The following is a 27419-nucleotide window of genomic DNA, read 5'->3' as shown; positions in this document are numbered from 1 at the left end:
TTCTCAACCAGATGCACACTAGCTCAGTGGCTTAATCACATTACTATCTGATGCTTGTTCAGATTATCCCCAATAAGCGTTTTAATATAATAAGGTCCGGCTGAAATAAACATCATCGCTTCAGCGCCTGCTCTAGGCCACTCCTGGAGCCGAGCTTGCCCAAGGCTACTTGGAGAAAACTCCTAAGGGCTGGTCGCGCCCACTGTGTTGGAGGAAAGCAGCTCCATGGAGTTTAGGGACCCTCGGGGGAGGGTGCTGATCTCGGATCTCAGATGAGGCTCTAACATCAGGCTCCGCGTGTGTGTGTCTTATTACAGATGGGGCTCCCGAAGGGCTTCTCTAGCCAACGGACACGCCTATCTGCCGTCCTCAACATGCTATCACTCAGCCTCTCCACAGCATCCCTGCTCAGCAACTACTGGTTTGTGGGCACACAGAAGGTGCCCAAGCCCCTGTGCGGGAAAGGTCTACCAGCCAAGTGCTTTGACGTGCCGGTGCCCCTGGATGGGGGCGGCACCAACGCATCTTCCCCGGAGGTGGTGCACTACAGTTGGGAGACCGGGGATGATCGGTTCACCTTCCATGCCTTCCGGAGCGGCATGTGGCTATCCTGTGCGGAGATCATGGAAGAACCAGGTAGCTGCCTCGCCCCCAGCTGCCTGATTTCTTGTCCTCCCTCACAGAGGGAAGTGGCCCTCCCTCGTTCATACCTGCAGGGCTCACCCCTAGCCTCAGCATCTCCCCCCTCTCCATTGTATCCCTTCCACATCAAACTCCTTTGTCATAAGGTCGAAATTCCATCCATCGGGCATTTCACCTCCAGACAGTCGCTGGTTTCAAACAGCATCCCCCTTCAACAGTCTCATGCAGACTTTGAAGGTTATGAGACTTCCCATTCCTGCCAGCTAGAGTTGCCATTTAGAGACAAAACAAGGAGACTGTCGTAGAAAAAGCCTGGGCTCTGACCAGCTGTAACCTTACAGGAACAACTTCACTCCTACAGGCATTGATTTTCTCATTTTTGAGATGCAGGCATCAGAGTAGATGGCCCTTAAAGCATCCTAGAAGCATGTTCTCATTCTAAGTGTTATTGTTGCCACTGAAAAGGCAGGGCAAGTGAAGCCCAGGGAGGATAAATACATCGTGGAAGTTCTCCCCAGAGGAGCCGCAGACAGACCCTCTCAGGTCTCAGGTCGCGGGGCGTACACTCTCAAAGCAGGCGCTATGCCAGCATGTTAGGTGGGGGCTTGTCCTTGGGCGAATAGCAGAGAACACTCCCTCATCCCTGCTCAAAGCTTACAAAGACCCCCTTTGGTGAAATTTTCCTAAAGCCCAGAACTGTGTACAATTTGCAGTCTACAGCTTCTCCCAGGTTGGGCTAAGGCGAAAAGGAGATGGGAAAGGATTATAAACTCTTGGGTATATCCATTTATTTTTACATTTTTAATTTATTTATTTTAATTGGAAGATAATTACTTTACAATATTGTGATGGCTTTGGCCATACATCAATATGAATCAGTCACAGGCATACATGTGTCCCCCCATCCTGAAGCCCCCACCTTCCTCCTCACCCCATCCCTCCAGGTTGTCACAGTGTTGGCTTTGGGTGCCCTGCATCATATGTCAAACTCCCACTAGCTATCTATTTTACATGTGGTAATTTGTACGTTCCCACATACATGTAAAGTACAGACTTTTGGACTCAGTGGGAGAAGGAGGGGGTGAGATGATTTGAGAGAATTCCATTTATATTTATTATTGTGCCATTTAGCACTGCTGTGACTCCAGTCCGGGAAACAATTTAGAGCCACTCAAGCCAGCAGCAGGAGCAGAAGGAGCTGGTGAACCAACGCTGGAAACACCCCCTGGGTGACTCGGGGAGTGTCCTCTTCATCATCAGGACTTGAGGCAGAAATTAATCTTGGATGGCTCTGGCCTATTTTGTTCATCTATCCTTGCATCCTTCCCTGCTGCCAAAGAGACATTTATGGCCTGCCTCCCATGTGCTGGGCAGGCCCCCAGGATGCAATTAGGAAAAGCCTGTGTCCCTCAACCAGGGCAGTACCTCACCACCTTGTACCTTGTCTATTTCAGGGGAGAGGTGCCGAAGTTTCCTTGAACTCACACCACCAACCGAGAGAGGTGAGAAAGGACTACTGGAATTTGCCACGTTGCAAGGCCCACGTCACCCCACTCTCAGATTTGGAGGGAAGCGGTTGATGGAGAAGGCTTCCCTCTCCCACCCTCCCTTGGGGCTTGTGGCAAGTATGTGGGTTTGATGATAAATTTAGTTACCATTGAGGTGGGCCTCTGGGGATCTAAACTGTACTGTGATCTCCTGCTTTTCTTTTCTTCTGAGTCTCACAGGGTGACACTAACTCCCACTAGGCTGATTCAAACTCCCACCTGGCTGACACTCATTCCCAGGCAGGAACACAAAAAATCATCAGCAGGGACAAATAAAGTTCCCAAACAGAAATCTACCAACAGCTCTAACCTACTCCTGTTGCCAAGTAACCATGTAGAAAGCTTGAATTTTTCCTTTTCCAATGTTTTTTTTTTTTTTTTTTCAGTAACTTTATTGAAATGTATATATCCCTTAGTACCAAAACATAATGATAGTTGGTTAGGTTACCTCTACCAATGCAAAATTAACACTGATGTAATACATTTTTTTGTAACATAGAAAGGAAGGAGTCAAGGCCTGAGGGGAGGAAGAAGAGAAACAAAATAGATGGTTCCAGAATTAAAATTTTTTAAGAAAAGAAACAGAAATAAGTAGCAAAAGTTACATCCCTAAAAGATTTGGTGGAAATTGGATGATTTCTTCTCCAGTCTCCCTAAGAGTATTTACACTGAGTTAAGCATGGTTGTGTATGGGATACTGCGTAGAGTGAGAGCTGATAGCCAAGAGCCCCCTGGTCAAGGACTGTCGCAGCTGCTTTCAACTCTGTCTTCTCCTCTGGTGCTAATGAGGCTCTCCACTTCTCATGGGCAGCATTTGTTCACCGCTCGTTCAGTTATTTAATTGTCAGGGTGAGGGTTCTTCTTCCTCTGGTTTCTGACAGAGATCCTCTGGTTATCACTGGGAGCCCAGTTTGCCTACATTGGACTTGAACTCATCAGTTTCATCCTGCTACTGACGGACTTGCTGTTCACGGGGAACCCTGGCTGCAGCCTCAAGCTGAGCGCCTTTGCTGCCATCTCCTCTGTCTTGTCGGGTGAGCAGGGTCTCAGGAGCTACGGAGGGGGTGGGTGTCCCCTGTTGCCTTTGAAGCCTAGCCGGCAGCTGGAATCTCTGTCCTAAGGGAAGGAAGGAGCCCCGAAGAAAGCTAAAGAATGGAGCCAGGAGATACAGCACAGGCGTCTTTATTTTTTTTTAATTTTATTTTTAAACTTTACAATATTGTATTGGTTTTGCCAAATATCGAAATGAGTCTGCCACAGGTAAACATGTGTTGCCCATCCTGAACCCTCCTCCCTCCTCCCTCCCCATACCATCCCTCTGGGTCGTCCCAGTGTACCAGCCCCAAGCATCCAGTATCGTGCATCGAACCTGGACTGGCGACTCATTTCATACATGATAGTATACATGTTTCAATGCCATTCTCCCAAATCTTCCCACCCTCTCCCTCTCCCACAGTCCACAAGACTGTTCTATACATCAGTGTCTCTTTTGCTGTCTCGTATACAGGGTTACTGTTAACCATCTTTCTAAATTCCATATATATGTGTTAGTATACTGTATTGGTGTTTTTCTTTCTGGCTTACTTCACTCTGTATAACAGGCTCCAGTTTCATCCATCTCATTAGAACTGATTCAAATGAATTCTTTTTAATGGCTGAGTAATACTCCATTGTGTATATGTACCATAGCTTTCTTATCCATTCATCTGCTGATGGACATCTAGGTTGCTTCCATGTCCTGGCTATTATAAACAGTGCTGCGATGAACATTGGGGTACACGTGTCCCTTTCCCTTCTGGTTTCCCCAGTGTGTATGCCCAGCAGTTAAACCGAAACAGCATGCAAAATGCTAGATTATGTCATTACGTACTTTGCAAAATGATTTCTCTCTGGGTTCTTTCTACTTGCAAGTTTTCTCATTATGTACAATACGGTTTGGTTTATTACTTCTGAGTCGTGACATGCATACAGCTTTGCCGGACTCTGTTGGATCAAGTAAGAGATGCCTGTAAATCAGTGGTCCCCAAGCTTTTTGGCACCAGGGACCATTTTTTATGGAAGACAATTTTTCTGCAGACTGGGGGCAGGGGATGGTTTGGGGATGATTCAAGCGCATTACATTTATTGTGCGCTTTGTTTCTTTTATTATTATATCAGATCCACCTCAGATCATCCAGCATTAGACCCCAGAGGTTGGAGCCCCTAGTGCAGATGATGAAGGAGAGGGTTCATGTTGGGGATGCAGATGGGAAAGACCTAAAAGGGAGGAGAGCCCAGCGTGCAGCATTGACTAGAAATGTTCCCATAGCTCAAAACCGAACATCTGGGGAACCAACAGTAAACATGCCTTCAAGGAGGAGCCCCCAGCGCAGGGTAGCCCTGATGCCAGATAGGGAATATGATTTGCTCCCAAATCGTAGTCCCTATAGGTAGATGGCAGTGCCAGCCTTTCTCTAAGGGTGCTGCCTCCCTGTTTCTTTTGCAGGCCTTCTGGGGATGGTGGGCCATATGATGTACTCACAGGTTTTCCAGGCAACGGCCAACTTGGGTCCAGAAGACTGGAGGCCACACGCTTGGAACTATGGCTGGGCTTTCTAGTAAGTGCTTATCACCTCCGCCACCTTTCTCTTCTTCCCCGGTCCACCTCCATTTAATGGCAGCCCTCAGCTAGGCACTTGCTCTCTGTCCTCCTTCCTTCTCTCCATCCCTCATCCCAGACACCTGTCAATCATCCAGAGGGCTGGACCAGCAGGCCATACCCATTCTCTCCCCACCTTCCAAGGAGAGGTACAGAGTGGATTCCTCCGGCTTATTTTTCGTGAGGACGTTGTCAAGTTTTTCTGCTGATAAAGCTGTTAAGAAGTGCTTCTACACCTGACATGTAGGACGTCCTAGGGAAATGAGACTGATTTTGCATGGTTTATGGAAATGAGGCTCTACATTTTATATATTCTGTGGCCCACAAAGTTCATTCAGATTTTTCCATAAAAGCTTACAGAGAACCCTGAACAAACTTTTTGGCCAACCCAATATTTTATGATTCAAAATACTTGGGAGACAGAGAAATGAAGAAATAGCCTTGAAATCTGGATTCCATTTCTGTGAATGGCTGCCCACTCTCCTCCTATAATGAATAAGTTCATCCTGTCTCCATTCTTATTCCACCAAACTGTGTTAGAAATGAAACAGTCTCCCCGTAACCCTTAAAGAACTAAGGGCTCAGTTAGTTTGCTGCTGCTGCTGCTAAGTCACCTCAGTCGTGTTTGATTCTGTGCGACCCCATAGACGGCAGCCCACCAGGCTCCCCCGTCCCTGGGATTCTCCAGGCAAGAACACTGGAGTGGGTTGCCATTTCCTTCTCCAATGCATGAAAGTGAAAAGTGAAAGTGAAGTCGCTCAGTTGTGTCCGACTCTTAGCGACCCCATGGACTGCAGCCTATCAGGCTCCTCCATCCGTGGGATTTTCCAGGCAAGAGTTCTGGAGTGGGGTGCCATCGCCTTCTCCTCAGTTAGTTTAGACTTATCTTATTATAAAGAAGGAAGCAGAGACCATGATGAAACACATACATTCAAGGGTAACATCCCCTTTATGTGGGTTTCTTACCTTCTCCCTTGAGGGACACTCTCCATTCACTACACAGATGCCGACTTAGGTCTTTATGAACCATCTGGGCTGAGTGCTAAGCATTTACCAGTGCTGGAAAGACAGTGCCAGGCTTGAGTTTCTGTGCCGAAGAGGCACATGGAAGCCTATACCTGTCTGTCACAGGATCCCATCCCCTTTCCTCATGGTATAAATGGGCTATTGGATTCGGGGGTCTCTGATCTTTCCATCAGCCACCCTACCACAGTTTAGCTCATCTCCAGACTCATCATTTCTCAGCTGTTGTCCATTTTTTGAGCCATTCTTGGCATTTCAACTGCAGGGCTCAGACTTCAAAACTCCCACCAAAGCATCTTAGTCCGTCACAGGCAGCAGAGGGGAACGCACAGCAGCGGCACGTGGCCTTCCACTGTCACAGCCTCGTGAAATCCACCCCCCAACAACACCCCCCCAACTCCTGGTGTCCTGGGCTTCCCACGATGGTGAGGCACTTAGGGGTTTGACTTTCCTGGTTCTTAGGAGTGTGTTTGATATGGTTCCCTGGTGTCTTTTTCTCTTTGTTGAATCCATCCAGCTTCTGTTCCATCTTTTACAAATTTCTCTGGGCTAAGAACCACACTGTTTGCACTGTAGGCCTTGTTTCCACTAGAGAAGTCTATACTAATGCCTCTGGATGTGTACTCAGGGCTTCCTGAATGCCTCCCCGAGGCTCAACTCTGGAGACCCTACGACAGCTAGGCTGAAAACCAAGGAAGACGGAAGAGGTATCTGAGTGCAGGAAAATCTTTGGCAGGAAATATGTGTGTGTCAGGCTTCCCTGGTGGCTCAGAGGGTAAAGAATCTGCCTGCAATACAGGAGACCCAGGTTCAATCTCCGGGTCAAGAAGATTCCCCTAGAGAAGGGAATAGCCGGCTACCCACTCCAGTAGACTGGCAGACTATAGTCCATGGGGTTGGACACGACTGAGTGACTCACACACACACACACGTCAGGGAAAGGTAAGAGGTAGTGCGTTGGGCTGCGTGTACTGTGTCAGATGAGCTACAGGTCTGTGGAATTGTTGAGATTATATGAGGGTAACTGCAGCTTGGGAAACTGCAGTAGTCCAAAAAATTGTGTGTGGCGGGGCAGGAGTGAGTGTGTGTATGTGTGTGTGTATACACATATACACAGAGCTTCCCTGGTGGCTCAGATGGTAAAGAATCTGCCTGTCAATACAGGAGATGCAAGTTTGATCGCTAAGTGGGGAAGATCCTCTGGAGGAGGGAAATGGCAACCCACTCCAGTATTCTTGCCTTGAAAATCCCATGGACAGAGGACCCTGGCAGGTTATAGTTCATGGGATTGAAAAAGAGACAGACACAACTTAGTGACTAAACAACAACACACACAAACATACACACGTATAAAATAGGCCACCAGGTATGAAAGAACACAGCACTTACAACGAATCAGTGCAGTGAAAATGAATGTTAAACTCCTGACTTTAACCCCATATGAATCATGGTTTTTTACTACAAAACATTCAGAACTTACCCTAGGACAGACCAAATTCAGACCTCTGCTCTTTATCTATATGTGAAAGGTGACACCCTCATGTTCCTAAATCCCTAAGAGGCATCCCCTAGTTGACTAGTAGGAAGGGACCTTGATATTTTTCTTTCAAACCCGTGAGAAAGCATCTTAATTTCCCATTTTGTGTGTGTGTGTCCCTAGCACGGCCTGGGTCTCCTTTACCTGTTGCATGGCATCGGCGGTCACCACCTTCAACACCTACACCCGGCTGGTGCTGGAGTTCAAGTGCAGGCACAGCAAGAGCTTCCGAGGAGCCCCAGGCTGCCAACCACATCACCACCAGTGCTTCCTGCAGCAACTGGCGTGCACAGCCCACCCGGGGGGCCCCGTGACCAGCTACCCCCAGTTCCACTGTCAGCCCATCCGCTCCATCTCCGAAGGGGTAGACTTCTACTCAGAACTACATGACAAGGAACTTCAACAAGGCACCAGCCAGGAGCCTGAGACCAAAGCAGCTAGCTCATCTGTAGAAGAGTGTTAGGAGTTAGGGGGTTTGGAGAGCAGACCGAAGCCCCACCTTACACGTTGCTCTGTGACCAACACGTGCTCAAGCCACAGTCTGTTTCCTGAGTGTGACTTTCGGAGGTTAAGAACAAGGGTATTGAAAGTCTAAGTCCAAGGGCTGCATGTCCAGGTGCCCAGCGCCCTGGCTCCCTTTTCCAAAACAGCTCAGTCTCACTGCCCCCACTCCACCGCCCCCCACCCCACATCTCACTCATTCAGAAGTTCTTCTCAATTCGATTGTTCATTATGTGCTGCGTTCTGGGAGATAAAAAAAGGAGTAAAATAGAGATCCTGCCCTTTAGGGGCAATCAGGCTGGTCAGGAGAACAGAGATGGGTGGTTGATAGGGCTCAGCTCAGCCGTGGCGCACTTGACTTTAAAGCCACACACGGGGAGGCAGTACTAGGAGCTATGCCGTGTAGAGCGGGTGCCTGCCACAGCGTCCTGCACCCATTGGTAGGGACCACATCACACCATGTTAATTACTATGTTAATTACACATTATCCTTGGAGAGACCAGGAGAGCAGGACACGTGAGAAGGCTCCCACAGCCTGCAGGGACAGGCCACCCCCAAAACAGTCCCCCTGAAGTCCCCTGGTGGCCTAATGCTTAGGATGCCAGGCTTTCAGTGCCATGGCCTAGGTTCAGTCTCTGGTCAGGGAACTGAGATATCCAACAAGCAGTGGGTGCAGCAAAACAAAAACAAAAATCCAGCCCACCGAGACCATGAGGACAGGACAGCGGTTCTCCAGTGGAGAAACCAAGGGACGCTTCCCCAGAGATCAGGCTGCAGCTGACACTCCTCTCTGAGCCTCCGGCTCACATCCACCGCCTCGCCCCTTCCCTCTTCCATCAAGGAGAACACACCATCCTTGACGGCTGGAAAAAATGTGAGCGGCACACACGTATGCTCCTATACACTGTTTATTTGTTCTGTAACAATTCACATTTTAAATAGTGCTTCCTGACAACGTACCAGCCGGCTCTCCTTAAACACGGGTACTAAGGATGGCCATTCACATTTGAAGGGGCGGGGGTGGGGAGGGGAAGCCACTGGACCACACGAGGAAAGGTGGCAGAGACCCTCTGGAAGGGGGATGGTGGGGAAGATGTTATCTAGGGTGGAGGGTTCATAAGGGATGTAAAAAGGAGGTGCTGGGAGAAGGAACAGCCTTGTGTTCTCAGAAGTCAGTACCGTTTCTAAGTAGTGGTTGATGGGCTCTGCTGGCACCCCAAGTGGAGCTCAGGGGAGGAGAGGAGCCCTTCCTGTCTTAGACGTCTGGTCAGGGGGTTGCCTGAGAAGAGAGGGAAGTTCAGGGACATGTTTGACAACAGCCCAGCACCCACACCGGTCAGATGAAGCTTCCTCGATCTTTATCCACTATGTACACCCCACTGTACTGGCTGCAAGAGAAAGAGGAAACCTGTGTCCTGCTGTTTTAGCCAGAGAGAGATTCAAAATGATCAGGGTCAAAACAGTCTATGTTAAGTTGTTTTGCAAACACACCGCAAAGAATTTAGGGACTTTTTTTCCCCTGACTGCTACTGATGTGTTTCTGGGACACGCCCAACATAAATACAGTCTTCTGCCCTCAACAGTCCCTCTCAAACCAGATCCTCAGTAAACAACTCTGCATTTGACTCTTGCCTAAAGTGGGTGGCTTCCCAGTAAGCCTTCATGGGGCAGGGCACCAGGTGGCCCAGCCCCGGGCCATAGGATGGCCACTCAGGCTTTAGGTATTCAGCTGACTGAATTAGTCCTTAGGATTCTCTCCTAGACCAAACTTGATCCTACACCCTTCTAGCCAGGCAGATTCAAACCCTAGAAGTGAATCTGGAATCAATCCCATGCTCCTGGATGTCTTCTAATTGTTCCCCTAAGTTTACAATAAGCTGGACCCACACATGCCTTTCAAGGTAGAACCAAATTTGCTTTCAGGGACTTAAGGCAGAGGGGATGAGAGGGCAGAAACCTGGTTAAAAGACCAGTCTACAGGCTGGGCACCATGGTGGCTTAGAGCTCTGGCTACCAACTTCTGTTAGGTCACAATGCCTACCAGTGGGCAATTCAGACATATCCCTTTAAATCTGGCATCCCAATTTTCTGTAATCTCTAAAGTCGAGTAATCTATTAACACAAGCTAAAAAGACACAGGTTTAAGTCACGAGAGAACCTGAGTGTACTCAGGGATGACTTATCAAAATTATTCCAGAACAAAAGTGGCTCTCCTCCGGCTCATGTGGGACTCCCTGCTGTATGAACAATGGTCTAGACGTTTAACAGAGAACCTGATAAAGTAACGTATTCATACAGAAGGAGGAAGAGTAAGCGCTAGAGATAACTCTAAAGAATTTCACCACTTATAAAAGCTATAGTATTTACAGAGACATTTTCTCAAAATACTCTGCTTCAAGGGCTCTGCAAGGAGGAGGAGTGTACACGGCAGAGTGGTTGCATGCTGGGCTCAAGGAGCCAGAGTCAAAGTCCAGAAGCAGCTTGGCTCTCGTGCAAGCAGAGCAGAAATTTCCCTGAATAAAAGAGCAGAAAGGAAGATGCCCAGGAGGAGAAGATGCTGAGGAAGCAGAGTGGAGATGAAGGGGGCTGAGGCTGCCTGCCTCAGTCGTTCCTGGCTTGAGTTTTCCTCTAAGCTGAGGATGGCATACACATAAGCACATCTGAAGTAAACATGATAACAATGACCATGACTGGCAGAACAATATCAACTGAGACGTAACCTCTGGGCCTTGATGGCGGAGGGGGTGGGGGGAAGGGGAGGGGGTATTTAAACCACTTTTGCTCCCCTTCCGATAGTCAGAATGGGAGAAAATTATTGCAAACAAAGCAACTGACAAAGGATTAATCTCCAAAATCTATAAGCAGCTCACACAGCTCAACAGCACAAAAACAACCCAATCAAAAACGGGTAGAAGACCCAAACAGACATTTCTTCAAAGAAGATATGTTATTGTTGTTCAGTTGCTAAGTCGTGTCTGACTCTCTGCAATCCCATGGATTACAGCACACCAGTCTTCTCTGTCCTCCACTATCTCCTTGCTCAAATTCATGTCCATTGAGTCGGTGATGCTATCTAACCATCTCATCCTTTGCCGTCCCCTTCTCCTTTTGCCTTCAGTCTTTCCCAGGAAGAAGACATACAGATGGCCAATAAACACGTGAAAAGATGCTCAACAACCTCTGAGCCACTGGGGAAGCCCTCACTCATTATTAGAGAAATGCAAACCAAAACTACAATGAGGTATCACCTCACACCAATCAGGGTTAATTGTTATGGTCACTACATCTAGAGAGAAGGAATATGTGAGGAGACAAGATAGGAAGCGTAAGACGAGGAAGAAATGAGAATTCTGGCTGGCTCGTGCTACCCCCACGTCAGTCTTTCTTGCTGCTGCCAAGGTCAGGGGGCAGGCGAGGTACCAGCCAGGGGAGAATAGGGGAGAGAGGCTGAGGGGCCCTCCAAGTCAGAGGTCGGCGACCTGTCTCAAGAGGACCCAAACCAACAAGATGTGTTTCAGACGGATGAAAACCTGGGTCCCTGGGAGCTTAGGATGTGCGTATCTAGAGAAGACTTCATCACCACACGAACACACAAATGCACGCTCAGGGCGTTAGGCACAGCAAAACGTTCCAGGAAGAACTTCCCTGGAATTTCCCAGCCAGGGTTCATAAATTAGACATACAAAAAATAAAACAGTAAGATTCACAGTTCCCAACTATCCACACAGAGTGCCTAGGAGAAGGGGTTAATCCAGGGGTCGGGCACGCAGGTAAGACACCCCAGCCGAACAGGTGGTGCTGTTACCAAAGAACTCCAAGTGCCTTTCCAAGTGCCTGGCGATGGTCACGCAGAGGAGGTGGAAAGGGGTGACAGAAGTCCTCCTCTCCAAAGAATTATGTTTACACCCGCTGGGGAGGGACAGTGACACTCCGTTCACTTCTTCTGGAACTGCAGAGTCCAGCAGCCTAGATCTAGGGAGAAAAGGGCACGAATCAGTGACTTTAATTTTTTTCATGGTAGAGACATGGAAGGGCTCTCAAGGTCAGAATATCCCTCTATTTCCCTATCCTTTTGTCTTAGCCTCCAGAGTTTACAAGTATCCCTCCAGAAAGGCCCAGAGACCTTATCTTTTTCCACGATACATTCTTGAACATTGAACTAGGCTGTCGTATTGAGGAGGGCAGGAGGTGCATTTTGAGCAAAATAACCAGTCAGTCCTATAGGAAATCAACCCTGAATATTCATTGGAAGGGCTGATGCTGAAGGTGAAGCTCCAATACTTTGGCCACATGATGTGAAGAGCTAACTCACTGGAAAAGACCCTGATGCTGGGAAAGACTTCAGGGCAGGAGGAGAAGAAGCCAGCAGAGGATGAGATGGTTGGATGGCATCGTTGACTCAATGGACATGAGTTTGAACAAACTCCAGGAGATGGTGAAGGCCAGGGAAGCCTGGCATGCTGCAGTTCATGTGGTCAAAGAGACACAACTTAGCAATTCAACAACAACAATAAGAGTTCTTCACAGTAGGTAACTGCCACAAGCCCTGCACAAGGCTGGCATCACCAGCCTTACCCAGGAAAGACCCGGAGTAACAGTAAAAGCCATGACTCCCCACTTCCAAATGTCTCCTTTAAGAGAGAGGGTACCATTTCCAGCTCAGAACAACCAAGCAATATAGTTCAAGGTCATCACTCACCCCTACAAAATAATGCTGGTCTAAAACAGCTGTTTCCTGATACCCAGCAACTCAAGAAGGTGCCCACCCGCACACTTGACCTTCTAAAGAGCAGACTTGGAGTTGGCTGTGTTTGCCCTTCACCCTCAAGAGTAACCACACAATTTCTTTCCCAAGCTTGTCACCTGGTAGGGAGAGTCGACAAACTTTATCCTCGAGAGGAATCTGCGCAGCTCTCCACGGCCGATTTTGGGGGTGGTCTCCTCCAGCTGGACCATTTGGCCTTCCATCAGCGCCCACCGCAGACTGAGCTTGCTGACCACCAGGGGTGCCGGGTGCCCTTCAGAGCTGGGCCCTGTGGTCCTGGTAACGTAAAAGGCATCTTTCCACAGGTCGTTGATCCCAACTGAGGAAGGATACAAAGGAGAGCAGTCAATGAGGACAGAAGACTTGGACTCACAGGAGAGTGGCTGGGCTCAAGACTCATTCGCTTATTTCCTCCTCTGCTGATTCATACAAGACGTTTACTGAGCGCTAATCAACACAAGGTACCGACTAGACAATGGGTGCATGCTGGTGAGCAGCTGCTGGCCAGCAGAGCGGCAAACTCTCTGTCTCTGTACCTGGCTTCTCCAAAGTGGCTACCTTTTTTCACTTAGTAATTGATTTATTTTGGCTGCGTTGGATCTTCACTGCGTCTCGTGGGATCTTTCACTGCAGCACACAGACTCTCCAGTTGTGGCCCATGGACTCTCTAGTTGTGGCGCACAGACTTCAGTAGTCGTGGCACACAGGCTTAGCTGCTCTGTGGCATGTGGAATCTTAGTTCCCTGACCAGGGGTCGAACCCATGTCCCTTGCATTTCAAGGTGGATTCTTTACACTGAGCTACCAGGTAAGTCCCAAAGCTACTTCTGAGAAAGCCCAAGATCAGGAAGTGAGGGGACTGGCCAACTGTGGTAGAAAAGGGAGCACAACAAACTAGAAATTCTGGTAACTCCTAGACTGTCAGTACCTCGTGGCCTAAGCTATGTACCAAGTTAGTGTTTATTCTGCCTCTATAAACCAGGTGTTGCAATAAAAATGGTCTTGATTCTTAATTACCAGTATGTAATGTTCACTGGAACAATGATTGGTTCAAAATTGGGAAAGGAGTATAGTAAGGCTGTATACTGTCACCCTACTTATTTAACTTATATGCAGAGTACATTATGCAAAATACCAGGCTGGATGAATCATAATCTGTAATCAAGACCGCTGGGAGGAATATCAATAACCTGAGATATGCAGATGACACCTTAATGGCAAAAAGCAAAGAAGAGCTAAAGAGCCTCTTGATGAGGCTGAAAGAGGAGAGTGAAAAAGTTGGCTTGAAACCCAACATTAAAAAAAGTAAGATCATGGCATCTGGTCCCATCACTTCATGGCAAAAAGAAGGGGAAAAAGTGGAAGCAGTGACAGATTTTATTTTCCTGGGCTCCCAAATTACTGTGGACAGTGACTGCAGCCATGAAATTAAAAGATCCTTGCTCCTTGGAAGGAAAGCTATGACAAACCTAGACAGTGTATTAAAAAGCAGTGACATCACTTTGCTGACAAAGGTCAGCACTGTCAAAGCTATGGTTTTTCCAGTAGTCACGTATGAAATGTGAGAACTGGACCATAAAGAAGGTTTGAACACCAAAGAACTGATGCTTTTCAATTGTATTGGAGAAGACTCTTGAGAGTCCCTTGGACTCCAAGGAGATCAAACCAATCAATCCTAAATGAAATCAGTCCTCAATATTCATTGGAAGGACTGATGCTGAAGCTGAAGCTCCTATACTTTGACCACCTGATGCCAAGAGCTGACTCACTGGAAAAGACCCTGATGCTGGGAAAGATTGAGGGTAGAAGAGGGCAGCAGAGGATGAAATGGTTGCATAGCATCACTGATTCAGTGGGCATGAATTTGAGCAAACTCTGGGAGTTGGTGATGGACAGGGAGGCCTGGTGTGCTGTATGCCATGGGGTCGCAAAGAGTTGGACACAACTCAGCAACTGAACAACATGAAATAGAACACTTGCAAATGTTAGTGGTTATGAGTGGTCAGATTGAAGGTGATTTTTCTTCCCTTTTCCTCTTGGCTCCAGTTTCCATGCACTGGGCATGTGCAGTAAGAAAGTCTCTACTGAGCCTAACCCACTCCAGTATTCTTCCCTGGCAAATCTCATAGACAGAGGAGCCTGGAGGGCTACAGTCCATGAGGTCGCAAAGAATCGGACATGACTGAGCATGCACTGAGCCTAAACAAAGGCCCTGAGGAAATATCCTGCCTCTGTTTTATCCTTTGCAGTGAGTTCTGGCTCCTAAGCTCCTACAGGGTTGAGAAACTACTCTGATTTGTATTCCCAGCACTGGGCGCAGTGCCTGGCCCACAGCTGATGATTGGTAAACGGCTGCTGAAACATTAGCTCCCTGAACCCTTGGGGATGGGATAGCACTGCCCCATAGCTTCTAGCATTCTAGCATGTTTGGGGACTGTGGGTCCTCACCCTGTGAGTCAGGTACAACCCCAGAGGGCGCTCTTGGGCAGTGGCCCCAGGCACCATGGTACCAAGGGAAATGCAGGGAGCCGCTCAATGCAGGGAGCCGCTCAGGGCACACCGAGTCAAACCAGTGAGATCAAACCAGGAGATCAAACCAGTCAATCCTAAATGAAATCAGTCCTCAATATTCACTGGAAGGACTGATGCTGAAGCCGAAGCTCTAATACTTTGACCACTTGATGCCAAGAGCCGACTCACTGGAAAAGACCCTGATGCTGGGAAAGATTGAGGGTAGAAGAACAGGGCAGCAGAGGAGGAAATGGTTGCAGAGCATCACCGACTCAGTGGGCGTGAATTTGAGTAAACTCGGAGTTGGTGATGGACAGGGAGGCCTGGTGTGCTGCAGTCCATGGGGTCGCAAAGAGTTGGACACAACTTAGCAACTGAACAACTTAGAGTCCTGCTCTCATCCACAGCACACACCCTCATCCCCCTCACCTGGCCAGCACCTCCCCTCCCCTCCTCTGCATCACCCCCAGGGACTTACCCTCTGAAGCGGTCACAGTGCCTGTGGCATTGGCCAGATCCAGGAGGATGGAGGGGAAGGTGGGATGCAGGAGGTAGAGGTGGTGAAGGCTGGGTGGCTCGGTTCCCAGGACGACATCCTGACAATGAGAAGCAGGGAGAGCAAAGGTCAGTCCACTCTCCCTCGTACAACGTTGCTCAGATGAAAGGACGGCAGAGACAGTGGGGGTTACTCATGCCTTATGAGGCCAAGACCAGATCCCACACCAAGGTGTGTGTGAGAGAAACTCCACGTACGAGAGACATGTCATTTCAAATCTCAAAACACTGACTAAACACTAACTTCATCAAACCACCAGAGCTGGAAAATGCTTTCTCCCTCATAGGAAAAAGAAAGGAAGAAAGAAAATAGGCATGCCCCAGGAGAGAAAATGATGGCGCCCTCAGTCTGGTGCCTCTGGGAGTATCAGGAACGGTTCTTTCCCGGCAGCAGGAGGGGCTTTGTCAAGGGAAAGCCTGCTTATAAAAACACGGTGAACCAAAGACTCCTGCTTTCACAGGATAGCAAAGCCAACTGCAAGTGTCAAGCTAAAAAAAAAAAGAAAATCATAAAAATCTTATCTATTCCTGAAATAACTAAGACATGGATCAGACACTCACTAATTACAAAAACAAAAATCCCAAGATCTCAGTGTCAGTCTCCTGACCCCCTAAGGCAGAAGCAATGCACATCGGAACTTTCTTCACCATCTGACTCCATGCAAGGTTGATATTCTGCAGACACAAGGCTGTAGAGCACAGGAACCCCCTGAATGGGTTACCCAGTGCCTCCCCTTGTCAGCCCTGCTCCTCCACTGTCAGCAGGCGGGGGTCATTTGGGCGGGAAGCTCACAACCCCGTTCCCACCAGTACCCACAAAGCGTAAGAGGGATTTCCCGTATCCAGAATCCCACACCATGGACAACTCACATGACAAGAAAATAGCCTATTCACGTCACAGACACCTAAGTTACCAGGGGAGAAGGCTAGGGGGAAGGGATAGTTAGGGAGTTTGGGACTGACAGGTACACACTGCCATATTTAAAATGGATAACATGTATGGCAGAGTCCCTTTGTGGTCCACCTGAAACTATCACAACACTGGTAACTGGCTATACGCCAATATAAAAAGTTATTAAAAAAAAAAAGGATAACCAACAAGGGTGTACAGTATAGCACAGGGAACTCTTCAACATTCTGTAACAACCTAAATGGGAAGAGAATTTGAAAAAGACGAGATACATGTATATATATAACTGAATCTCTCTGTTGTACACCTGATACCAACACATTAATCAACTATGTGAAAGTGAAAGTGTTAGCTGCTCAGTCGAATCCCACTCTCTGCATCCCCATGGACTGTAGTCCGCCAGGGCTCCTCTCTGTCCGTGGGATTCTCCAAGCAAGAATACTGGAGTGGGTTGCTGTGCCCTTCTCCAGCAGGGATCGAACCCGGGTCTCGCATCTCCTGCATTAGCAGGTGGGCTCTTTATATTATACTAAATTTATTTATATCAGCGCCACTCCAATATAAAATTAGAAGTTTAAAAAAAAAGAAAGAAAGTCCCTCCTCACTGCCTACAGAATGGAGCCCAAACTCCTTCATGTGAAAACCAAGGTCTTACACCATGTAACCTAAATCAGCCTTTCCCAGCCTCCTATGATTATGTGCCTGCACATCCATGCTCCAAGAAGGTCTGTGAAACAAGCTCACACTTCACAGGCTTTACCTGTCCTTGGCCAATTTCATTTCCCCTTGGACATCATCCTCAAGAGCCACCTCCACATTAAAACACTTGTCACGAGGTCTCCAACTCGATGTCATCTCTTGTGGGAAAAGCTCCCTAATCGCCGACCCCCTCCACAAAACGAAGACCCTCCTCCTTTTGTGCTTCCATCTAAACTTTGTAGCTGCATCCCCTTAGAGCATTTGTAGCCTGCTTTTGTTTTGTGCTTATTTGTAGACGCTTACATTTGAGAGTCATCTGGTCTGAGTCCCTCATTTTATTAAGTGAGGAAACCAGGAAGTTAAATGTTAAGTAGAATGTCCACGGTCATCCGTCAGGGAACTTCAAAGTTAGGACAATCATCAATGGAAATCTGATCCTAAAGCGAGGGACTATATTAGCATCTGCATTAACGGATAAAGAGCGTGAGACTCAGAAAAGGTTAAGTTCTAGAGTGCATGGCTGATGAATGCAGGACTCCCCCTCCGTCAGGCTCCCCTCACCCACGATCATCTGCTCGTCCTCCAGAAGGCTGCACTGTCCCCAGTCTACCCTGAGGTCCCTGGCACACAGTAGGTGCTGGTCAACTTGGGTTTAACTGAACTAAATCAGAGTGAGTCTTACTCAAAACCCCCTGGCACCTGGCAGAGGCAGCACCCCCATCTCCTCAACCCCATTAAAGCCCCTCAGGATAGTACTGAAGATGTTCTCAGGGCTTCCCTGGTGGCTCAGAAGTGAAGAATGTGCCTGCCAGTGTAGGAGATGTGGGTTCGATCCCTAGTCTGGGAAGATCCCACGTGCCAGAGTGCAGTAACTACTGAGCCCATGCACCACATCTACTGAATTTGTGCTCTCGAGCCCGGGAACCACAACTACTGAGTCCACGTGCTGCAGCTACTAAAGCCCGTACACCCTAGAGCCCGTGCCCTGCAAGAAGAGGAGCCACTGCAGCGAGAGAGTAGCGCCCACTCGCTCCAACTGGACAAAAGCCCACACAGAAACAAAGACCCGACACAGCCAAAAATTAAGTAAGTAATTGAATCAAAAAGAAATCTGTTCTCAAATCTGCCTTCTGCACATCAGAACGTCTCTCCCGTGAACCCCCAGGGGAACCTTCATCTTCAGCCGATGGAGAGAGTCAGCGATGACTTAGCGACTAGAAACAACAACGTGGTTTCCTCACAACAGTGAGATGGTTTCTGCTGCACAGTGAAGCGAATCAGCCTCATGCACACACACACGCCCTCCCTTCTGGGCTTCCCACCCATCCAGGCCACTGTCTCTACCCACAACCGCTCGGAAGACAGCAGGTCTAATAAGACCTCCAGACCCAGTCAGCTTCAAGAGCAGGTGCCATCTGACATTAGGCTCACTCACGGGATTGGGCGATGCAGCTGACAGCCCTTCAGCCCAGAAGAGGAAGACAGATTTCTGCTCCACAGTGGCTGCTGACGTGGCGGGAGTTTCTTTCATGTGACACGGGATGCTGTAACTCCACGTGACCAGGCCAGAGTCTCCATCCACCACCATCACCTGCAGAAGAGAAGGCGATGAGTACGACCCATCCTCAGACAGACAGCAAAACGCACAGACACAAAACCAGACAAAAACCCACAGACACGCAAACACCACATACATTAACAGAGCTTAAACCAGATGCAAACAATGGGGTGTTCAGGGAGCATTACGTAACTAGGTCCAGGAGTCTGGACAAGGACATGAACTTGGGCAAACTCTGGAAGACAGAGAGGGACATGGAGTCCTGATGTGCTGCAGTCCATGGGGTCACAAAGATTCGGACATGACTTAGCAACTGAACAACAACAACCATAAGTCTAGACGGAGCCCAAAGGACTGCAGGATTCCCGGTGGGAAGGGACATTATAAATCATCAAGGCCTCCTCTCGTCGTCAGATGAGGAAACAGAGGCTCAGAGACAGGAAGTGACACCGATTACTCTGTACTTGGGGAGGTCCTGGGCAGAGCAGCTATTCTGCTGTGGAGGAGCTAAAACCAACGCCTCGTCTCTGTCCCTTCCTGCTGGTGACCATGGCCAACCACAGTTAGGAGAACACGATCAGGTGACAGCTCATCCTATCCCCTGACTCTGCCACGTGCATCCTGGCAGGTGCAGCTCAGACCAAGGGGAGCCTCAAATTTAAAAGAGCAAACTCTGAACAGGCAAAAAATAAATAAGAGAAAACTCACTCAGTTGTATCTCTCAAAAGATAATTAAGGGGAATTCGAAATTCCTGGCTGCATGTATATTTGCTCATCACCCCAAATCCCTCATATCTCACAGTTCTAGAACAAAACAGCTTCTCATTTGCCAAAATCCCAGGGACTTCCCTGATGACTGAGCGGGCAAAGAATCTGCCTACAATGCAGGAGCCACAGGAGACTTGGGTTTGATCCTTGGGTCGGGAAGACCCCCTACAGGAAAACAAGGCTACCCACTCCAGTATTCTTGACTGGGAAATCCTATGGATAGAGGAGCCTGGCAGGCTACAGTCCATGGGGTCACAGAGAGTCAGACACGACTTAGCAACCAAACAACAACATTGGTGACCTTGGAATACACGCCACCATCCATCTCAGGGCCTCTGGAGCTCCTGAGTGGATCTGCCCCTCTTCTAGAAATGCAATTCAACTGCCAGGCCCTGATCACCTTTCCCCCCTTCATGAAGTCCTCCATGACAATCCACCGCCCCAGCTGGCCCACCTTCTCTGAAATCTCAGTATATAAACTGAAGTGGTACATTTATTGATACCAGCCTTTCCCCAGCAAGAGACTTCAGAAAGCACATGGACACTGAGAATCCACAAGGAACTGCTACACAAGGAGCAGGGCATCGAGAAAAGCTTCTGCTGCTGTAGACGTTAGCACTGCATTGTGACTGTTCATTTCACCCACGCAGCTACACTTGGAGTTCTTGGAAGGAAGGGACCGTGTTTTCAGGTTCTTTCTATCTTTCATGATGCCAAGTGCAGGCCTGGACACCAAGTTCATCCTGGATATATGTTCTGACTTGATCTTCATCCCCAGGTTTTACCTTTTTCATCCCAACTCCATTCGGTATCTGAAGAAGGAAATCTATCGTCTCATCATCCGTGAAATACCCCGGAGTAGGCTGGCTGCAAGTGAGAGCAATGTGAGTGATGGGAAGTGAAGGACCAGAAGGGGAGAATGGGACCCTCCTCCCCTTGCACCAGCTCCAGATATTAACATCAAGCAATGGTTCCAGGCGGTTTTGAGTGAGTAGGAGTACATCACTAACCTGTGCAGGCCTTGGAGGCCCAAGACCCAGGAAGGGGTGAGGTTCTGCCCCCGAAGCAGGACGAGGCCTTGTGTGGTTGTGATCAGGAGGTTGCTGCTGTTGGAATCCGGCGCCTTCACCATCTGGAGGAGCTCCACCCCATCGCTGAGTTAAACGAGAGACCCCGAAAGTCTCAGGCTGGGGTGAAATTCCTACCCACATATTCTGGCTAATCCTCTAAGTCCAGATGTCTGTACAGACCCTTGCATTAGTCTCCTAGCAGTATCTTGTCTTGGGACTTTCCTGGTGGTCCAGTGGTTTAGACTCCATGCTTAAAATGCAGGCAACATGTGTTCACTCCCTGAGAGGGGGAGTGAGATCCCACATGCTACATGGTGTAGCCAAAAAAAAAATTTTTTTTTAAAGAGGGGCACTCTTGCTGTTTCAGTTGAATCTCTTTTTCCTGGTTTCTTTAGAAATCAAGGAGCCCTAGAAAATTTACGCAATTTCAGAAGGAAAAGACAAGAAAAGTGCCCCTCACATTGCATGTTCTGGAAAGATAACAGAGCTGAGAACAATCACAGGGAAGGAGCCAGAGGTCGGGACAGGATGCCTGAAACTGTCATTAAGCTTGGACAACAGCTCATACTCTCGTCGTTGTTGTTGTTCAGTCACTAAGTTGTATCCGACTCTGTGATCCCATGGATTGCAGCATGCCAGGCTTCCCTGTCTTTCAGCATCTCCTGGAGTTTGCTCAAACTCATGTCCACTGAATCAGTGATGGTATCTAACCATTTCATTCTCTGTCACCCCCTTCTCCTCCTGCCCTCAATCTCTCCCAGCATCAGGGTCTTTTCTAATGAGCTGGTTTCTCCTGTCAAGGGGCCAGAATATTGGAGTTTCAGCACCAGCTCACACTCGACACTTCATCAAATTATTGGGTTGGTCAAAAAGTTCATTTGGGTTTTTCTGTAAGATCTTAAGGGGAAACTCAAATGAACTGTTTGACCAGCTCAATATTTCTTCCTTTGTACAACTAGGACCACTCTATTTAACATCTGTCAAATACACTGACACAATATGATGCTGCCTAAGAAAATGCTGGGTTTCCCCAGTGGCTCAGCAGTGAAAAACCCACGTGCAATGCAAGAGACATGGGTTCAACCCCTGGGTCGAGAAGATGCCCTGGAGAAGAAAATGGCAACCCACTCCAGTATTCTTACCTGGGAAATCCCATGGACAGAGGAGCCTGGTGGGCTACAGTCCATGGGGTTTCAAGGAGTTGGATAGGACTGAGTCAGACACAACTTAGCACTAAACAACAAAGAAAATGCTAGAAGGCGATCTGAAGCTTCTGGTAGAAAAATAACAAAGATAATTATTACACAAGCCCAGGGTGAAATGGATAACATCCACTGCATATGACAAATAACATGCTTTTAGTTAGGAAAAAAATGAGGGACAAAAAACAAAAAAAGATTTCATGGCTGTTATTTTTGCCTCTGCCACAATGATTCTTTAAGAGAAAAACTCAGGAATGCAGCAGGGCTGATCCTTCAGCAGAGTTTTACAAGCAGTTCTGTTAAATAAATCCATTTCCCTACCTGAGGTTCCCCAGTCTCAACTGCCCTGCTCTGACTCCCACTGCAAACAAATACCCTTCTCTGCCCGCTGTATGCAAAGTGATCACCCACACACAGACATCAACACATTAGGTCGCCAGGAGAAGAGCACTTCTAACTCCCCGCAACCAGATTGGGAGGTGGTCCATGAAGGCCAGGCACCATTTTTATCCCCAAACCTGTGCCCACGTGTCTGCCAGCCCTCCAGACACCGAGATTCCAGGCATGCGTGGGCTCAGGTCTCACCATGGCAGGACCAGGCGGCTGCCCACCTTGTAAACATCAATGAGCTCACCTGTAAACATCAATGAGCTCAGACAGGTTGACGGATCTCCGCTTCTCCCACTCAGGTTCCTCTATCTGCAGGGAAGGTGGTAAGCTGTCTCGATTTTGGGCCTGAACGAAAATATCCCGCAGGGCGACAGCCTGGATATTACCTAACAGCACAGAAGAACCAACATGGAGAAGCTGAACTCAACAGAACTTTCCCAGGGGGAGGACAGGCGTGGGAGACCCAGAGCCTGGGCGGAGGGATGGATTCACACAGGGAGCCAGTAGGGAGGTGGCTAAGCAGATGCTGGGCAGTCTTCTCATTGGAGAAGGCGGCCAGGGACAACAGAGTGAATACCCTGTGGCAGGGGGTCCCCGGCAGAGGAGGTGACAGAGGGCTGGTGTCAGAGACTCCAGGCTTTCTCCCCATCGCCCAGGGAGACCTCACCACACACCCATGGGGAGAGCAGCAAAAATGAGCCTCGCTTCTTACCAAAGCCAAACAGGATGTAGGCGGCCCCGCTGGTGGTAATGTAAACCTGAGGGCCAATCAGGTTGCCCACTCCCACGATGTTGTACTTCACAGGTCGGCCCACGGGGCTCCCTGTCCGGCCAGACACCAGCAGAAAACACAGATCTGGCTGATGAAGTGAAAGACCGGGGTTGAGTCCACAGAAACCCTGTTGTTACCGAATCAAGTCATGTCTCCACAGTCATTCCTTCCCGTTAGCTAAGGGGTCAGAAACACCTCCCAAAGTTGAAAAGCCCAAGGCCACACCTGCCCTGCTGTATTTCCCAGGAAGTTAGAAAGTGAAACAAATGCCCCATTCCCTTGTTAGATACAAGCCAGGGGCACCTGCATGGTGATTTGGGCAATTTCTCCAAAGTACAGCTATTGCTGAGGAGCAGTCTCCTGAAGAATAGAACTCTAGCCTAGAGCTACATACAGGACCAACCAGTCACTACCCACCCCTATACCCATAAATTCCCAGCGATATTTGGTCCCACAAGAATCAGTGCAGGCCAAGTGCTCCCATTATAACATACATGTCTGGCCTGGCCACTATCAACCTCACTCTCAAGCAGAGATCAGCAAACCTTTTCTGGGAAGGGCAAGACAGTAAACATTTTATGTTTTTCCAGCCAGGTAATTTCTGCAGCAACTACTCTACTCCACCACTCTAGTGTAAAAGCAGCCATAGACAATATGTGAATGAATAGGCATGACAATAAAACTTTATTTACAAAAACAAACAGTGGGCCAAACTTGGCCTGCATGCCACGGTTTGCCAACCCCTGCACGAGAGGGTTTTCTTTTGGGAATAGAGGCACTGGTTGAGAAATACAAGGACTACATTGCTGTCTTGATTTCAGTAAAGCTTTTCACTGAGTTTATTGTCATGAATACTTATGGACAAGATAAAGAGATATGGTTACCCCAAGAAGGGGCCAACGCCAACCCAGAGGGAGTTTTAGTGGAATGTCACCTCACCCAGCTATTATCTTACTCCTATTATTCATTCTTTTATCAAAGACATGAATGAACAGAATTCAGGTTTATCACAAAGCTGAGAGAGATAGCTAGTATGCTGTATGACAAACTGAAAATTCCAAAAAGTCTTAGGCTGGAAGGTGGGTCAAAATCTGGAAGAAAAAAATTGGCCCGTTAATTAAAAGACATGGATATTTCATGGTAACAAGACTTACTGTGGTGATCATTTTGAAATATATAGAAATATCAAATCAGTATGATGTACACCAGGAACGAACATAGTATTGCAGGTTAATTATATACAAATTCTTAGAAAAAGAAATCAGATTCATGGTTACTAGAGGCAGGCGATGGGAGGAGGGGGCATTGAAGGAAGGTGGTCGAAACTGACAAACTCCAGGAATAAGATAAATAAGTACTAGAGATGTAATGTACAACATAATAAATATAATTTACAGTTTAAGTCATATATGAAAGTTAAGAGAATAAATCCTAAGAGTTTTCATCACAAGGAAAATTTTTTTCTATTTCTTTAATTTTGCATCAGTATGATAACGGATGTTCACTAGATTTCTTGTGGTCATCATTTCATGATGTATGTAAGTCAATTCATTTTGCTGTAACACCTTAAACAGTGCTACGTATCAGTTATACAGTGCTATTATGTCAGCTATATCTCAATAAAACTGGAAGGAAAAAAGAATGAAAGAAGTAATGGGAAAGATATGGGTGTTTTAACTGATTATAAACAAAAGCAGGAAGGCTATCACCATCTTTGGCTGCATTTATAGATATATGGAGTCAATATCAGAAGAAGTAACAATTTGTTTATTTCATATAACTGGTTATATTACAAACAGAATACTGTTTTCATTTATGGGTACCACATAAAAGAGATATGGACAAAGTGGAGTGAAAAATGAAAGAAATCAAGAAAGAAGGGGTCTGGATCATTTTACATGAGGAACAGTACGAGAAACTAGCTATTTAGGCTTCCCTGGTGGCTAAGACAGTAAAGAACTTGCCTGCCAACGTAGGAGACACAAAAGATGCAGGTTCGATCCCTGGGTCAGGAAGGATCCCCTAGAGGAGGGAATGGCTGTCCACTCCAGTATCCTTGCCAGAAGAATTCCACGGACAGACGACCCTGGTGGGCTACAGTCCATGGGGTCACAAAGAGTCAGACACGACTGAGTGACTAACACTTCCTCTTTTTTTTTCAGCCTTGACAGTAGCAGGCTTTAGAGGAACCAGGCTTCCAGCAAAAGAGCGTTCATGTAGAAGAGGATTAGATTCATTCAGAGTGTTCTACGGGGCTGATGTGGGCACAATGAATGGAAGCTAGGAGAAAGCAGATTTCTCACCCATAAGACAGAATTTTCGAGTGAACCAAGAATGAAATAAACTATGTCACAAATCAGTGCTACTGCCATCAGCCTGAGGACTCAGAGGGTATGGCTGCCCACGTGTCTGGAACAGTGTATCAGTGACTACAGCGCAGTGTGAGAGCGTTAATGTCATGGCTTCCAAGGTCCACTCCCTTTGACGTGCTAGCCCAGATGCGCTCTCTAACCCCAGCCGGTCCAGACGTCCCAAGGCCGCCTCACTCTAAGCCCAGATCTAAGAATGCCGCCCCTTGAAGTCAAAGACCTGACACGCCTCATTCCCCCTTCCACGTCTACAGCGGACAGCAAGCGTGTTCCTCGGGTTCTTTGTCGCTGGTACAGAAGTCAGAAAGGTCAGTATGAAGACAAAGCGACGGCTCTGAACCCACCACTCCTCCAAGATTTTGCTGCTCCTGCCTATCACTTTCCAGACAGAATGGAGACTGGTCCACATCCACACCCTTACCCCCACCACCAAAAAAAAACCAGGCACAGAGTAGGACCAGGTGAGAAGTCAACCCTTCTAACAGAGCCTCCTCAACATGGAGGGCCCCTCAGTCAGGTCCGAACCATCGTCCTGTCCCCTGCTGCTGGCCAGCAAGAAGCCAGACGGAGGAGTCAAGGCCAAGATTTATAACCTTGTTCGGGACATGTAAATCTGTCTGAGGTTTCGCTGTGCTTCTGCTAACAACCACAGTTCCTTAAAAAAAACAAAAAAACAAAAACTAAATTCCCCATACTTCCCACTCCCTGACAGATGAACCTTCTGAGACTCACTCCCTGATGAATGGAATTGTTAAAATGTTCCCGACTCCCCAGTCTCTTTATTCACAGAGACCAGAATGAAAAGATTATGTGCAGAATTCTAGACATTTTGGTTCAATCTTCTCTGAGACCAACTGGCCAACTGAAGAAAAACAAACAGAAAGGACCCCTAAAAGTGACTCATCTTTGGGAAATTTCCCTCACGATCTCTCTTCTTTTCTCTCATCTCATGAACATAAAGTATCATCTGAGGTACCAGCACACGGCTCCTCAAACTTGTGACTGGTAGGGCACTCTTGACAAAAAACCATAAAGTACTGACAAATTTAATTCCATTCTAAATAATCTCACTTGCATATTTTGTACTAATAACTCCATTCCATGTATGCATTACAAAAATCATGAGGTCTAGTCAAATTACAATAAGCCACAATGTCCTATAGACACATTTGTCCACAAATATTCTTGGCCAATACTTCAATTCTTCTGTCCATGAGACTTTTCTGGCAGATTCAGGCTAGACAGTCCAAGAAAAAGTCTAAGAGAAAGTCTGACAGAAGTTCCAAGAAAAGCTTCAGGAACAAAAACTTAAAACTGAGACAATTCTGGCCATTAATATATTCCTTCCTGTGATTTAGGGAACATACTATTATTTTATCTGTGCAGAGAATAACTAGTTGCCGGGCGCTGGAATTCCAACAAAGCAAAAATTGAGGAGCAAAATTTAGGGATTACTGTACCAGAATCAGTCTGCAGTCACAGCCTAAACAACAACTCTTTTTTTTTTCTGGTCCCTGTTGTTATTACTTGTTTCACTTACAATTTTATATATGTATATATATATCCTATGGACTTTCTATCAGTCTGTCTCACTGATTTATAGTTGCAATAAAAGTTAAACATATTAATATATTCCCATTCCTTTTGTCACTTATGTCAAATGTGATAAGATGATAAGAGGCCAAACCAACATGCCTCCACAAACCTTAGTTTCTTCACTGTCACATTTTTAACTGGTTAATGCCCAAGTTCACATGTCAACCCTTGTATGTTGAATACAAAGAGACAAAGCTCCACTGCAAAATCAACAATACAATACATACTCTTGGTGAAAAATAGGCACCACTCCAGGCATTTGAAATATGTTAGTTCTAATTTTCATAACAATCCTGCAAGTAGAATAACATCCCCACTTTACATACGATGTAACCAGAGCTAGGACAGGCTCTGTGGTTTACCAAG

The 27419-nt window shown here is 47.4% G+C and overlaps 2 protein-coding genes across 5 annotated transcripts in view; one reads left to right on the top strand and one right to left on the bottom strand.

Moving 5' to 3' along the window:
* Positions 1-317: 317 nt before the first annotated feature.
* Positions 318-8313, top strand: GSG1 (germ cell associated 1). Its single transcript, XM_005890022.3, has 5 exons — positions 318-636; positions 2097-2267; positions 3071-3223; positions 4675-4786; positions 7511-8313. Exons 1-5 carry the CDS (start codon positions 318-320, stop codon positions 7848-7850), a joined length of 1095 nt encoding a protein of 364 aa, XP_005890084.2. The 3' UTR covers positions 7851-8313.
* Positions 8314-8784: 471 nt separating this feature from the next.
* FAM234B (family with sequence similarity 234 member B) overlaps positions 8785-27419 on the bottom strand; it is a 40267-nt gene continuing 21632 nt past the window's right edge. The window contains exons 6-14 of one of the 4 annotated variants that reach the window (XR_011464279.1): positions 23029-23176; positions 22561-22702; positions 20665-20808; positions 20440-20521; positions 18764-18919; positions 15643-15760; positions 12753-12973; positions 11695-11861; positions 8785-9168 (exon numbers count right to left, since the gene is read on the bottom strand). Coding sequence is in view for 3 of the 4 variants with exons in the window: in XM_070371119.1 (XP_070227220.1) it covers positions 12014-12349; positions 12753-12973; positions 15643-15760; positions 18764-18919; positions 20440-20521; positions 20665-20808; positions 22561-22702; positions 23029-23176 (1347 nt within the window). In the remaining variant the exon portion in view is untranslated. Of the gene's footprint in view, positions 11862-11925; positions 12350-12752; positions 12974-15642; positions 15761-18763; positions 18920-20439; positions 20522-20664; positions 20809-22560; positions 22703-23028; positions 23177-27419 lie in introns of those variants that run through there. The other 3 variants (XM_070371121.1, XM_070371120.1, XM_070371119.1) reach the window with 3 other exon arrangements.

Source organism: Bos mutus, chromosome 5 (assembly GCF_027580195.1).
Source record: "Bos mutus isolate GX-2022 chromosome 5, NWIPB_WYAK_1.1, whole genome shotgun sequence".
In the NCBI taxonomy this organism is placed as follows: domain Eukaryota; kingdom Metazoa; phylum Chordata; class Mammalia; order Artiodactyla; family Bovidae; genus Bos; species Bos mutus.
The sequence above is the reverse complement of the archived record's forward strand: the minus strand, read 5'-3'. Positions and strand labels throughout refer to the sequence as shown.